General features: G+C 36.9%; 1 protein-coding gene across 3 annotated transcripts in view; it reads left to right on the top strand.

Annotated features, from left to right (window-relative positions):
* The window catches only part of Itga8 (integrin subunit alpha 8), a 171,465-nt gene that overhangs the window by 87,362 nt on the left and 68,867 nt on the right, over positions 1-15,236 (top strand). For 2 of the 3 annotated variants that reach the window (XM_003462769.5, XM_063237857.1), the window contains exons 14-20: positions 2,957-3,002; positions 5,316-5,423; positions 10,872-10,927; positions 11,314-11,468; positions 12,661-12,798; positions 13,273-13,340; positions 14,932-15,079. In XM_003462769.5, the coding sequence (XP_003462817.1) occupies positions 2,957-3,002; positions 5,316-5,423; positions 10,872-10,927; positions 11,314-11,468; positions 12,661-12,798; positions 13,273-13,340; positions 14,932-15,079 (719 nt within the window). Of the gene's footprint in view, positions 1-2,956; positions 3,003-5,315; positions 5,424-10,871; positions 10,928-11,313; positions 11,469-12,660; positions 12,799-13,272; positions 13,341-14,931; positions 15,080-15,236 lie in introns of those variants that run through there. The other variant, XR_010043725.1, reaches the window with a different exon arrangement.

Genomic DNA, 15,236 nt, shown 5'->3' with positions numbered 1-15,236 from the left:
AGTTTTTGGAGACATTTTGTTGCCCTGTTATCTCATGTTTCTCTTTTTTATTTGTTTATTTTATGTTCTGGAGCTTGTGGCCTGATTATGGTGGATGGCTTTGTGCTGTGGAAACCTCTTTAGTTAATGTCTCCTTTCAATGATGCACTCTTGGCATGGCTAACTATAGCGTTTACCTCTGTCCCAGAATCACCCCTCTCTCCATCTCCATTTATTTGGGAGGAGCAGTTTCAGTATATTTGCTTCAGTAATCATTTCTCCTGGAATGGGCCACAGTATTATTAACAACAGTAAAATAATCCAGATATTGGCATACAGAGAAAGCCAACTGATAGCAACAACTGTGTCTTTTTGGCTATAGTAATACTATCAGCAGCAATATTAGTATCAAAGACAAACTGTATATTGACATGTCATAAGAACCAATAATGTGTCACCCTAATGATTGTAGCACAAACACTAAGATAAACTAAATAATGATGTAGAATAAATATCTTATAAATGAAACAACTTTGCCTCCACTAACAATAGCATATCATACAATAATAATAGTGTATTTATTTATGTATAGATAAATAAAGGAAAAAATTGGGCCCAAAGTTTCTTTGTATTTCCAGCTGAGTATTTTCCTTCCAGGACATGTAGTCTTTAGAATTCAGCAAGTTACAGTCCTCTTTGCCCAGCTTTATGGCTCATAGTTTGTGAGGCACCCTCCCTGCTCCAGTACCTCCTCTGTCCATAAACCTCAAACTGTGACAACCTGCCCAGCTGACATGCGTCCTTGCTCGTGTTGGTAGGCAGGAAAGCAGTCGGCCATCTGTCTCTGTTGGATACTGGCAGCAGGCCAGGGGCTCAGCAGACTGCAGGACTCAGTACCATCACCCTCGGATCCAGCCATCTCTGAAAGCCAGAACCTCTAGGCCTGGCCTCCCAACATGTGCAGGGCCTTGTAGCTTTGCCTGCCTGAGCTCGTACTTCTCAGGGGATCTAGGTCTCGTCTCACTCTATTATGGCAGTCTCCCATCACTGTCCTCATCCAGTCACTACTGTAGGGTAATACTGACAATCCTGGAAAGAAGTTGTATTGTGGTTTTTCTATAGTTTAATGCTACACAATTAACCCCTTCCCAAAATGGTTCCTGATTAAATCCTTTCTGCTGACATGGCAAACGAAGCCATATGACTTTCTTTCTACAACTGTATCCTTTCATGAAGAAGTCATTCAGGCTAAAAACTATGTTGTTTTTGCAGTTTACAACACCTGATTTAATGTCCTGAATCAATTCAAAATGTTTACTTTTCATGGTCATTTTGAATTTAGGGAACAGCCAGAGTTACAAGGTGCCAGATTAACTAGGGGGAAGACACACCCTGATATCTTTATGAGCCTGCTTTTCCATTGGATGGAACTCAGAAGTTGCACTGATTTTATTTTTGATTATACTTTGAAAATCATTTTCAGTGCAAATGCCATCAATCTCAAATTGATTCCATTATCAGTTTATATATCAGTTTGTATATGGGACAGCAAGCTGAAATTTCTTTTCCCCTTTTTGCTGTTGATGGAATTTTTTTTTTTTTACAATTTTGTTTACATTTTTCACTTTTTTAACTATAATTAACCAATTATAGTCTTGACTATTTTCTTCTGTGGCTCTTGTTTTACCACATCAAATTCTTACACTTAGATTTTACTCTGCAGTTTAGCCATTTTCATTTGTATTTGTTTGATTGCTTCCACCAGGAAAAACCATTGTAAATTAAATTAAGAAAAACAGATAGTTTAACCTAGATTTTAGCCAATCAGAGGATAATTGTGAACGTTACCCTTCAAGTAGCCCAGTACTGTTCTATTGTTGTACCTGGAGTCCACAATGAACTGAGGTATGTGAACCATAGTAAATTCGTAGATTATTAAACCTCACTTCACTCATCTGTAAAATTGTGATGATGATAAAGCTACTAACTTCTTGTGAAGCATCAAAGTAAATCACTGGGAAAAAATTTTAGTGTAGAGTAGGTGTCCAATATATGCTATTTGTTTTCATTGGTGTTACTGGAGATCACTAGTATAATGTCAGTTACATCACTTCCTACTTATTGCTTTGTCAAAAGTATATTCACCATCCACACTATTAGTAAAAAGCAAGTAGTTATTTCAAAATGAAAATCAGAACGGTCCTATTTAGGTGTAACAATCTTGCCTCATCTGGCTGCCTTTGGGAAGAGAGAAAAGAGAAAATATTTGCAATGAGCCTGATACATAAAATGTGGTTTTCTTTGTCCTTTCCTTTGGTGTGTACTTTGAGTCTAAAAGATTGGATAATGAATTTTATGATAGGTTTCTTAAGCTTTTCTAGGTAGCTGGCCTTCCTAAATGCTGAAAGGTTTGATATCTGATTTATGTATTATGGTAAATTGGCCATCCTGAAGCTCTTACATCTTATCCAGATTGTCATAATAAAGGTTGTTTGCTGCTGTTGTTTTGTGGCTCTCACAGTGCAATAGCACTTTAAGATGCTTTATGTGCTTCTCAAGATCATAAGCTTAGTATATGTTGGGTATCCCTTATCCAAAGACCGAGAGCAGAACTGCTTAGGACTTGGAGTTTTTTTGGACTTTTGAGATGTTTGTATGCACTTAATGAAATATCTGGGGGTAGGATGTAAGTCTGAATATAAAATCTGTTTGTGTTTTATATATACACTTTATACATAGAGCTTTAAGATAATTACATACATACTTTATACAGAGAGCCTCAAGATAATTTTGTACAATATGTGTAATAACTTCGTGAATAAAACAAAGCTTCCTGATGTGAAACTTTATACTTATGTCACATCAGTGCCCCAAATGGTTCAGTTTTTGAATATTTGGAATTTGGATTACAGTTGCTTAACCTGTAGATTGTGTCTATAAAAGAGATGTGTGCATTTCATGTTTTTGTCTTTTTTAGATTTACTTGTGGGTGCATTTGGAGCAGGAAAAGTGACTGTTTACAGGTATGTGATTGGTTCTGCACATATCTTGTTTGAATTATTTTAAATGTGTTTATTTTTGTTTCTTGGTCGTAAATACTGTATTCTAACTATTTATTCTGAAGGATATTTTTGTACTTACTTTATAGCCTTGAGGTCTCTTTGACCTCAGTTTTGAACCTTTCATCCTTCTATATTTTATTCTTATACTTTATGATCAGATTTCCAGTCCCTCACTATGTAACATTAAATAAGATATTAAACTCAACCAATCTTAAAATGACTCAGTTTTAAAACGTTTTAATTCATTGTGCTTTCAAAATCAATGAGATAGGAACCTGCATAGAAGGGGTCCTGGATGGAAGAAAGATACCATTTTCTCCAGTTTCTGTCATGAAGTCTAGAGGCGAAAGTATGGAATAGGACATACCAGAATTGAGTTTCTTTGTATTGAGCAACAATTCAAATGCAAAAGGAAAGCTTGAAAGTCTTGCCATTCTATACACTCACTGATTTTAGTCTTGGACAAATCATTTCCTATAACTCTGTAAACCTTCACATTTTAATTTGTAAAATGGGAGTAACAATACCTCCTTTATCAGGTTACTTTTATTAAAGGGATTCAGGGAGAATCTGCATGTAAAATTACATGGAATAATAATTGGTTAGACAGTTGTTGCCCAAAAATTTTAGATTTTCTTTAAAAATTATTTAACAAGAATTAGAGAACCTAGATCAAAATATCTAAACAAAAGATAGAACATAGATAAGTACACTGAGAATGTGGTTCTAATCCATTCAGCTCTCAAAGAGAGTCTAAAGTTCAGTTTTCAAAATGGATAATATTTTTTTCTTTATCTGTCTCAAGACAAACTCAACAAGGGTATGTTTATACCAATGTCTCTCTTCTTCAGCTTCTAAAGAATCAAAAGCCTGAAACTCTCAAAGCCTCTGAGTATGAAATGGGGCTTGGGTTCTGGTGGCCATGAAAGTGCACCACTCAGAGCTGCCAGAGACAAACTGACCATGTGCCAGCCCCATCCCCACTGCTACACTGTGAATCTGCTGCAGCCTTTGTATCAATGCTTATATTTCCCATGAGCTGCTCCCACTCAACAAGGAGAACAACAAGGAATAAATGCAAGGCTCTTCCTATAAGATAGCAACTCCTCACACAGGCAACTCTGGCTCATGGATATCTAATACATGGATTTATGGATCACCCACAACCGAATGTTCTATCCAGTCCTATCTTCTTCCCTCTACCCTTCCAAAGATCAGAATTCCCCTTCTCCATTCACTTCATTTTTTCTAATAAGGGTTTGTCATGATAAACTTTACTCACATCTAATTCTATTTTACCATCTGATTTTTCAAGGATTAGAACATAATATTAACAATAATATAAAATAAAGTACAGATAAATACCATAAGGGAGTTTAGGAAAAATCCCAGTGGGCCTCATGTGGTAATCATGAAGTTGTTTGAAGTAGTGCCCTAAACAACATTCTGCCCCAAGACACAACCATTCTCTCCATCCGTTGGAGGAAAATTCATCCAACATGGCTCATTGCATGCAGAAATTTGGCAGGTCTGGCTCCCAGCAATCATATCTTGCAATCAAGCTTTAAAAATTGCTTCACTCCCTTCCCCTGCGATTTACTTTTTGTCTTATTATCCTTGCTTGGGTGGCTGGAATGGCTTTTCCTCTATTTCATTTCCTCTCCTCAAACTTGCTGACCTGCTAGAATCACCTGGAGAGTATGTTTGAAATTGCAAAGCCCAACTCTGAACCCAGAAGTTCTAGTTTGTTGATCCCTAGGGTGGGGCCTGTGCACAGTGTTTGTTTAAAAGCTTTTTGGGTAATTGCACTGTATAGTCAGGATTGCAACCATTGCTTTGGATGAAATATAGAATTATTCTGTAAACGCACCTTCATGTTTAATTAGACTTGTAAAACTCAGCTACAAAGTTACGACTCAAAGTAAAACACTGTCAGTGAACCAAGAAGATTTGTAAAATTCAAGTATTTACTATGAGTGGATGTAAGATAGTTCTCAAATATGGGCACAGGTAAGCAAATTGCAGAGCTTAATGTCACAGCAGCAGTGTCATCATATCACAAGTCTACTCCCTAACCATAGCAGGTTTGTGAATGAAATTATGCCCAGAGCACCTATGCATGCTTTGTTTAGATTTCCATGCTAGAGAAGTGTTTAGAGGTAATTAATTGAGTGATATCCACCTGTCCATGCATAAGCCAAATATTTGGCCCAGGTGTTGCAGGGGCCTCTTCCATAAAGGCCGTATAGACCTTGTGTTTTTTTTTCCCTGCAGAGCAAGGCCAGTTGTGACTGTGGATGCCCAGCTTCTCCTGAACCCAATGATTATCAATCTTGAAAACAAAACTTGCCAGATTCCAGAATCTGTGACACCTGTGGCTTGGTGAGTCAACCTTGTGTTTCTCAGACTTAAGGCAAAACTATCCCTGTAAGATGAGCAACTCCTCTCCACCACCAGTTCTGGTTCATGGACACCTCGTACATGAGCTCTGTGGATTCAGATCACCTGAGTACCTTATAAACTACATGTGGGTTTGGTGTAGTAAGTCTGGAGTAGGGTCTGAGGCTTTGCATTCTAGAAAAAGCTTCAAGAGAGGGTTTGGTGCTGGAAGCCTGTGGATCAAGTCTGAGTAACAAGGAAGTAGCTTTTTTTTTTTAAGAGAATAAAGCAGAACATAACAACAGAATAAAGCGGATCAGAAAAAAAAATAATGCAAGCAACACAGAATATCAAAACAAAACAACAGGAAATCAGCAGTGGCTACCATAATATCCCTTGTTTTCTTTGAAATAGTTGTCCGTATCTTCACATACAATGAGTTAAAACAAAAACAAAATAGTATAAAGCCAATCAAAACAAAAGAATGAAAGCATTACAAGCATTCAAAAACCAGACAACAGGAAAATCAACAAAGGCTACCATTATGTCTCTTGTTTTCTTCAAAATAGCTGTCCATAGCTTCAGAAGTAATCTTTCAAAAGAATCTATGATGTGATGCTGTTCTTTAGCTCTCGATTTACCATACAAAGCAAGTTCTCTGATCTATAGGCTCTAAGTGAGATGAGAAGTATGAAAACATTTGAGAAGATTCTCACTGAAACACGTCTCAGCAATCTCTGAGTTTCTTGCATTCTCAAATAAATATTATGCAAACTAAAAATAAAACAGCATCTTGACTCTTGCATTTGCATGTGCTTGTGGATACCACTTGCAGATGTATCTTGCATCCTTCTATTTTAGTGACCTCACTTGGGTTCAGTTACTCTAATTCCTATGTGGAAAACATGTCAGTTTTGTAATTCAGCATGTACAGAAGGTACACATTATAAATACGGAGACTTGTGTGCCCTGAACTAGATTTTGAGGTCATGAAGCTATCATCAGGAATAGTGTCATAACCATAGTTCTTTTTGCCTGGACCCTGGTATGACATGGTTCATGTATTCCTACTGGCTCACATGTACTCAAAGGGCAAAATGAAACTTGATTGAAACACAATCCAAGAAAATGTTATGTTGCTTTTAAATATGAATATAGATCCTCAAGAGTCAGAAGTCATCAGATTAGAACATGTCACCAGAGCATATTCTTTGGAAAACCAAGTCTAGCACTCTGAGAGGCTGAGGCAGGAGGATTTTAGGTTTGAAATTAGGCTGCACAACATTGTAACCTAGTAAGATTCTGTGTCAAAGAGCCAAAGGACTGGGGTCACAGCTCAGTGTGACTTCCTTGGGTTCAATCCCCAGTACCATAAAGGAAAAATCCAAAGTTTTGAGATTGGAGATTTGCCCTCATTTTGCAGGCAATGTGGTCTAACTCAGGCAGTATGTCTAGTCCCTGAGAATATCAGAATGTAGATCAAGTCAGTCTTGACTTGGAGAAGTTATTTCCAGCCCATTTTGGCATGTTTTTCATGGCCTTTTGACAGGAGTCAAAACTTTTGAGAGCAGAAGGTGGAAAGTTCCTAGGACCTCTAAGAATTCTTTTGAAAAACATCCTGTTGCTGAAAACTCCTGCACGGGGAGGCATGTCCTGGCCTTTAACTGCTTTTGAAAAGATTTGGGAAATGCCCTGAGCACATTTTAAAGTGGTTTAAAACCATAAAATAGTATAATGAAAACCTGATCTGAGAAAATATGTGAAAGTGCCAGCATTTCCCCTTACACTGGTGCGATTAAATGAACATTTAAATGAACTGTGGATGCTACTTGAGCATAAGTAGCATAAAACTTTCATATTCCCTCAAACAGTCCCATATTTGAAGGTCCTAGCTCCATGAACCTCTCCTAATCATAGGTAGCACGCTCTTGTATAGAAATTGCTTTATTTGAACTAGCTTTTTCCTAAGGATCTTTAGTTTTATGGACATTTTTATAAGATGCAAGTAATATTAACAACAGTGTGGGACCTGTTCGGTTTCATAAAAAGGATATTACTTTTTAACTAGAAAATCTTGTTATTTTCACAAGTCATTTTTCTTGTTGTGTTAAATCATTTTATAATGATGAAGTGCAACGTGTTTTGTGGACGTGTTATATTGTGTTCCTTCACAATTATTTGTTTTATACTATTTCATGTTTTTCTGAAAGATGTTTTATTTCTACTTATAAAAGTTTTGAAGTGTGATTCAAAGTATTAAAAGAAAGTTGCTAGCTGGTTCAGTGTCCAATGTGTGTCTCTGACTACCATTAGTGTTATTGTTGTCTTCTGTATTTAGCTTAGTTTTGACAAAGTGATGAGAGTGTTGATTGTCTTTGGTGTAATTTTTGTCTGTATCTGATATAACCGTGTACTATAAATCTGAACGCTATTATGTAAGGTCTAATTTACAGATAGTTCCTCATTTCCATCGGTGTATATTTCTGTCTTTTGATATACTATCTACCTTTATAAAATGTCTGCTATTGGCATTTCTATAGTTAGAAGAAGAAAGTCAAATCTAGCTTGATAAGTATTAGTATACTTATAAAATAATAAGAAATTTCATTTTGCAAGTATAACTATTCACTTTTCCAAATGTGAAAAAAATTTCCGTTTCTGAGTGGTGTTATGTGAAATCTGATATTCGCCATCACTGACATAGGATTGAATTGGTGACGATGAAAAATGAATTGCTTTGTACTTTTAAATCATGCTTCATGAGTATCCCATTTCTTCTCCATCATTCATGACTGAGCAGAGTCACTTCTTGGGTCAGGATTCTGGCTAAGCACAAGCGATGACTCCAGAAGACCCTGTGTTGTATTTTTCTGTCTTCTCAGTGTATCAGAAGCACTGTCCACAGTTTGATTTAGATTTGTGATATGAAGGACCTGTGTTATTTTAATATTTTTTGTTCTAATCAGACCTATTCAGAATAATGGGCCATGCTGAGTATGACCATAAAATCTAGTTTGAAATATTTAACCCTAATTCCAAAGCAGTTCATGGCTTTTGCTGACAAACTACAGATACTGGTTAAGTATTGACCAGCAAGAGGGTGTAATTCTATGACATGTAAAAACATAATGTATATATGTGTACAGAAATACATTTTTCTATTTTTGAATGACTCTCACTCCACTGTTACACAATTTTGAGGTTTTCTTTTTAAATCAAAACACAGTTATTGAAAGTTTGTGATTTTAAAAGCCTTTTCAACTAAAGATATCTTAAACCCAGCAGATTTAGGTCACAGTACTATTGCCAAAAATTCAGTAAGTTTTAGTGGTTATATTAAACTTGTATGAAGAAAAATCATCCAATAGTTAATGATACTGAAATAACAGAAAAGGAGAATCCAGAAATAGAGATGTATTCTGACAAAGGATTTATAAATTGAGTAACCTTGAGCAAAAAACATCATTTATCAAATACCTTCTCACAAAAGAGAAAATAATATTCACTTTCCTAGCTTTAGTTAACTTCCTTTACAAAAAATATACTACTTTTGATTTGTTCATGTTTAAACAAATCACTGTATCTAAAGTTATTATACTTTACATGTTCACAATGTCACATAATTATGAATTTATGTTATAAAAACGAATGAGTTTTGTCTGTGCAGAGTAATGATAAATAGAAAAGAGCTCAACAGATGATTTTAAGACATATTCAAGAACTTCCAAAAAAGCTGGGCACTGAAAAAAATTCCAATTTTGGAAACCAAACCTGATACAAAATTCAAAGATGTGATTAACTATTCATTATCCATAAATAATTTTAATTGAAGTGGAAATGAGTTGGAATTTGTGATTTCTCCAGGGAAGTGGAATAAACACTTCTAATAGCACAGACATCGCAGGAAACTTTTGGCTTAATGGTATGTGGCGAATTATTTACCCTGAAGGGAGACATTGACTGAGGTCACTGAGATAGATGAATCCCAGATGTGACACATTTTCATTATGTTTGACACAGGAAGCTGACATGTAATTAAAGTATGATGAGGAATTATTTACTCCTTTTGAATGCCATAGAAATATTCAAGTTGTGTGATAGAGTTTCACTAATGAAAGCTTTGTCATTAAGTCTTAATATGTAGATTTTGTATTTTGTCTTAGAAATGTGGAAAGACCCCATCTCTTATGCTGACTGTCAGCATTTTTCAGGAGGGAGGTAAGAACATTCAGAAAAGTCAGGCAGAAACAACTGGACATTCTTCATTTATTCCATGGCTACAAAGCAGAGCCAAGCTCGTGTCATCCCACATGTAGACATTTCCTCATTGGGTAGGGCCTGTGCAAGCAAAACATTGAAATGTCTTTCATGCATATGTGTCCTCTATTGTCTTTATACCCATGTCAATGTCCCTCCCTAGCTGGAGACAGCAGCGTTAAATTCCCTGTTACTTTCTTTCTCTGCTCCCGTTGCTTGTCTCTCTACCTCCAATCTTACTTAAACCATAGCAAAGTACCACCAATTTCTGGTCTCCTTCCAAGTGAGTGATTTAAGTTAAGCATAAAGAGAAGATGTGTCTTAGGATTCAATCCACATTCTTTAATAGGAGTTTAAAGCCCTGTTCCAACTGGGAAGCCAGCCATGCCTCATTCAACTTCCTCATCCAGCTGAATGTTGCAGCCACACTATCTTGAGGTGCTGCAAATGGAGTCATGTTCATGCTACTTTCCAGACTTTACCACTACTGTCCCTCTCTGTAATGATAACTCTTTATTCCTTGGCAAATGAAGGATGTCTGTTTTGGCTATGTTTCTGTCATTGTTGGGCAAAATTAAGGAAAGAAAGGTTTATTTAGCTCACAGTTTGTGGAGGTTTCAGTCCATAATCAGCTGGCTCCAAAGCAGGGTGGCATGGCACAGAGGTAGGAGGACTTCAAGGCAGCTGCCAGAGAAAAAGGGAGAAAGAGCAAGCCTCTTTTCCTCCCTATACTGTACACAGGCCACCAACTCCCATCTCCCTTCAGAGCCAGTGTAGCACTCACAAAATCTCTGTGCCCTCCTCTTGACCAGAATGAAGATATTTACAAAGTAAGGATGTTGACTCCCTGCTGAGTATCTCAGTTAAACTTCTAAACTTCTCAAGTTGACACAATGTATCGACCATAACATATATGTATTTACAAAATAAACACAGAGGGATATTAATTGATAAACTCCAGTAATTGACAGTATTATTTTTAAGTATTGCTTTCCTGTCTTAATTATGTTATTGCTATGGCTGCTGTTAGGAGATATTATAATGTGTGTGAGTCCATGTGTGTGCATATTTATGTAGAATTAGAAGGATGGGAAAATCATGCATGAATTTAAACTGAAATTAAGGAAAGGAAGATGTCTACTTCATATTCAAAATTTACTAACCAGAAATTTATCAACTATTATTTTTCCATAGCTTTTCTTTAAGAGTATGTGCGTCTGTAACAGGCCAGAGCATTCCAAATACAATAGGTGAGCTTGTTTTCATTTTTATAGTCTTCTACAATGTGAAGAAAGTTGAACAGAAAGCATTTCTCTGCACAGACCATAGAAAACTAGAGAGACATTTATTAACACCCACAGGTCTACTACATAAGCACAGCCTTCTGCATAAATATGATTTTAATGATTGAAGTACTATCTATAAATACATAATTATGGAGAAATGACAATGTACATTTTAAGCTTTTGCTCAATGTATATTATAATACTTATTGGCTCACATATTATATGTGATCTCAACTATGAAAATTTATGCTTCCTGAATAAGCAATTTAAATAGAAATTTATATCCCTGACAGGGCACTGAGTTCACTGTTACCTCCCCTGATCATATTTACTTCATTTCTGTCCTTTAGCCTTGGTAGCTGAGCTGCAGTTAGATTCCCTGAAACAAAAAGGAGCCATCAAACGAACTCTCTTCCTCAACAACCGTCAGTCCCATCTCGTCTTCCCTCTGCTGGTAAAGCGGCAGAAATCCTTCCAATGTCAGAATTTCATCGTTTACCTTCGAGTAAGTGCTCCAGAGATCATATTTTTGGCCTGTCACATGCAAATCTGAATTCCAGCCATTCTCCTCCAATGAACAATCATCCTTGTCTACAGAGATCTCCATCTGTCTATTTTCTTTTTCATAAGAGGAAACTTTACGACTGACTGCTCTTGTTTTGACCCTGACTTCAACTAACCTAAGGATCTGTTGCTATTCATTTCTAAGACTTCTTTTTATTTTAAATAGGATCTTGATAACAGCACTCAACTCAGGTGGTTTCCATTTCTAACTGCCTCCCTGCTCCACAAAAACCATAAAAGTTCAACACAATTTATTTGAATTTTTATCCTATCTGTATGTCTTCCTAGATGTTATCAGTTGCATTTCAGATCCAACTCAGGAACACGTTCAGGCATCCAAAGCTTTGATTAAATGCAATTTACATTCGGGTGCTTTAAAAAGTAATGTTTTTAAACTTCAAAACCTACCAGAAAAATTTAAAAGTAAAGTAAAAATATTTATAACCCAGCATCCCATCTTGACATTGTTAGGCTGTGATCACTCAATATCATTTCTCCTGCTCCTCTAGGGAACTAGGGAAGCCCAAATTCATTACCACACGGAAGAATGAACATGACCATTCTGTCTGCTCATGGCCTGGTTGGCATACAGCTGACTGGTCCCGTTCCCTGCTGTGTGCTTAGTGCCTGCTGCTTGGCTCTCATCCCTCCTTTAGAGAGCTGTTTCTTTTTATAGTTGAACGTCACTTGTACTGAATATGTTTTGAAGTCCATGCAAGCAAGAGCTTAATGAAATAATAGAGGAAGAAGATTATCAGGATGTTTTCTTCTCTTGAGCCCAAGAGAAATCGTAAATTCTATCATTATGCAAACAAAAAACCTGATTCATGGTGATTTCTGTGGCACATATGTTGTATTTGGAGACTGGACTAATTCTACATGAGTTGTTGAGAGTCTGGAGAATAGGAAAGTTATCTCTAGATGCTTATTTCAGTGAGACTGGGGCTGTAAATAATTCCATCCCTGAACATGCATTGATTCTATTGACTACCATATACCACAGAAAGCAGCACATGTCTAAGAAGCACATGCCAATGCTTCATCATTCACTTCCATCGACTAAAGTCAAGTTTTATCCACCTTTTACAGACTAATATTTTGGACCTATTTGAGTTTGTGATAATTTTCTCTAGGATGAAATTGAATTCCGAGATAAATTATCTCCAATCAACATTAGTTTGAATTACAGTTTGGATGAATCCACCTTTAAAAAAGGCCTGGAAGTGAAACCAATATTAAACCACTACAGGAACAATATCATTACTGAACAGGTATGTCCTTAGGATGCTGTCCCAGTGAGGCTGGGGAGGGGAAGGCTCTTCCTGTGATCTGAAGGCCAAGGTCAGCCCATTCTATTTTCATTCCTGTACATAGACTTGTAAAATTTTGGGAGCTTTTTCTAACACATTTCCTGAAACTGTACTTTCGGAAGCTCTTTCTCTGTGCAACCAATATTTAATGTGTTAAAAATGTGACTGTAATGGAATCAGTGCAACCTGAATGCCTGCAAACAGTGCCAGGGTAGCATTCTTTACAGACATTTTGGAAGGAATAGGAATCGTACTTCACATCAGCAAGCCTATACTGAGAGGTCGCATTGTGACATAGGGTGTAGAGCTGGGTAGAATTGTACATGGTGAAATGAGCATTTTGGTTTCACTCAGTAGTTGTTTGGAATTTTCAAGATGAAATATGTGATTCAGGTTTTCCTAGCTTATCCCTGATGTGTGGTATGTTGGACATAGGCTCACATCCTGGTGGACTGCGGCGAAGATAATCTGTGTGTTCCTGACTTGAAGCTGTGGGCTAGACCGTAAGTTTAAATAAATAAACATGTATATTACAGCTAATGGAATACAGGTGTTTGCTTACAGCTCTGCTGAAGAAAGTACAGACTTCCAAATGCAGAAAAAAGAAGAGGAGGAAAAACACTACATAAAACTCCTTGAGCAGGGCCACACTGTGCTAGCTTATGGGTGGGTCAGTTGTTTGTCATGAGTGTCAAGTGATACACCATGAGGTTTTGCCTGGCCTGTTTCATCTTTCAGCAAAAGTCAGAAAAAATGTTTCTGTTCAAAGTAAACACGTGTGTAGGGTGGCTCAGGTTGTATTTGTTTGCCTCAGTCAAGTGAGCAAAGGATTCCAGCAGGTTGGGTCTGTCTTCACCGTAACCAAATGAGTTTCACAGCACCCTGTGACTCAAAGGCACCCTTAGAATTGTCAAAACAAAATTAATTTTAATTCTCTGGGAAAAACATGTAAAAGACACACAAGGGGGTAAAGGAGAATGTGTCACAAAACCACATAACTTCACGGTTGCTAGTAATGGCAAGCCCAACTCCAGCACTGGTGATTGCATCGCATTATGTTATAGAAAGAGATGGAACAAGGATATAAAATCTCCGGAAGTAGAAAAAGCAGATTTGTGCTCCTTTCTCTCTCAGGAACTATCTCACAGCCATATTTGGAATCTGCTTTGCAATCTCTCCAGGGGACTTTCCTCAAACTCTATAATTTAACAAGTGTCAAAAGCAATAGCTTTGAGTAGGGGTCAAAAGTGGAAGAGGCATTTCCCAATGTTGGTTTGATTTGGAGTTCAAAGTCTATTAAGTTTCCTCAAAATACTTCAAAACCCTCTATCAGCCATTCAGATCCTGTTTCATCTGCCTATTCCTTCCTTCTTTATTGTCCATTTTGCATTCTGTCCCCCTCTTGCTCTAAACCATCTCTCTGCCTTCCCCCACAGCTTATTTCTTCCTAATGTATGTGTTTCCTAATGTACAGTGTGCTGAAGCTGCCTCCCTGGCTTGTAACATAAATAATAAATTCATAGAAATTTTGCTAACCGATGGTTAAATATGTTGATAGGTAAAAACTGACCACACTGGGTGTGTATATTCTGTGTCTGTGTCTATGTCTGTCTCTGTGTCTGTCTCTGTCTCTGTCTCTGTCTCTCTCTCTCTCTCTCTCTCTCTCTCATATAGTTGTTACATATTTACCTCCATATGTCTTTTTTCCTGCCCTTCCCATCCAGAAATGTTTTCCCTTCATGATTATCCATCTTCTTTATCCTAGACTCACATTCACCATTTTGTTTCTTTTTTCCCCTAAATTCTTATAAATATATAAGCAATGATAGTTTCTTTGGCTCACAGTTGTAGAAACTTGGCAGTCCTAGCATGTCACCAACCTGTAACAATGGCCTACATGTAAGTGTCACAAGATGGCAGAATAACATTCATGGCACATAGAGAAAAAAGCAGGCCAAACTCATTTTTTAACAACGCCTTTCTTTGGATAGTGATCTGATTCCTACAAAGTTGTATGGAATCCATTGGTGAGGAAAGAGCCTGCCATGGCTTCATAAAGAATACTTAACCATTCATTTTAAACTGCATTTTCAGAGATAAGAATCAGATCATCATTGGAGATGAAAATCACCTTATGCTTACAATAAATGCAAAAAATGAAGGGGAAGGAGCCTATGAAGCCGAACTCTTTGTAATGATACCAGAAGAGGCGGATTATGTTGGCATTGAACGCAATAACAAGGTAATGTTATTTGCATTGCATATAATGTTATAATGCAAATTATATAAAAAGCTAAGTATATTTTTGAGTACTAGAATATTTTTGAGTTCAAGTAAATTTATCTATGTTGAGTTTCTTTTTGACCAAAAGGAAGCAAAACCATATCTGACTTTGTCAA

This window comes from Cavia porcellus, unplaced genomic scaffold (genome assembly GCF_034190915.1).
Source record: "Cavia porcellus strain 051 isolate PalLab524CR breed Dunkin Hartley unplaced genomic scaffold, mCavPor4.1 scaffold_27, whole genome shotgun sequence".
Lineage (NCBI taxonomy): Eukaryota > Metazoa > Chordata > Mammalia > Rodentia > Caviidae > Cavia > Cavia porcellus.
This window is presented reverse-complemented; position numbering and strand designations above follow the sequence as displayed.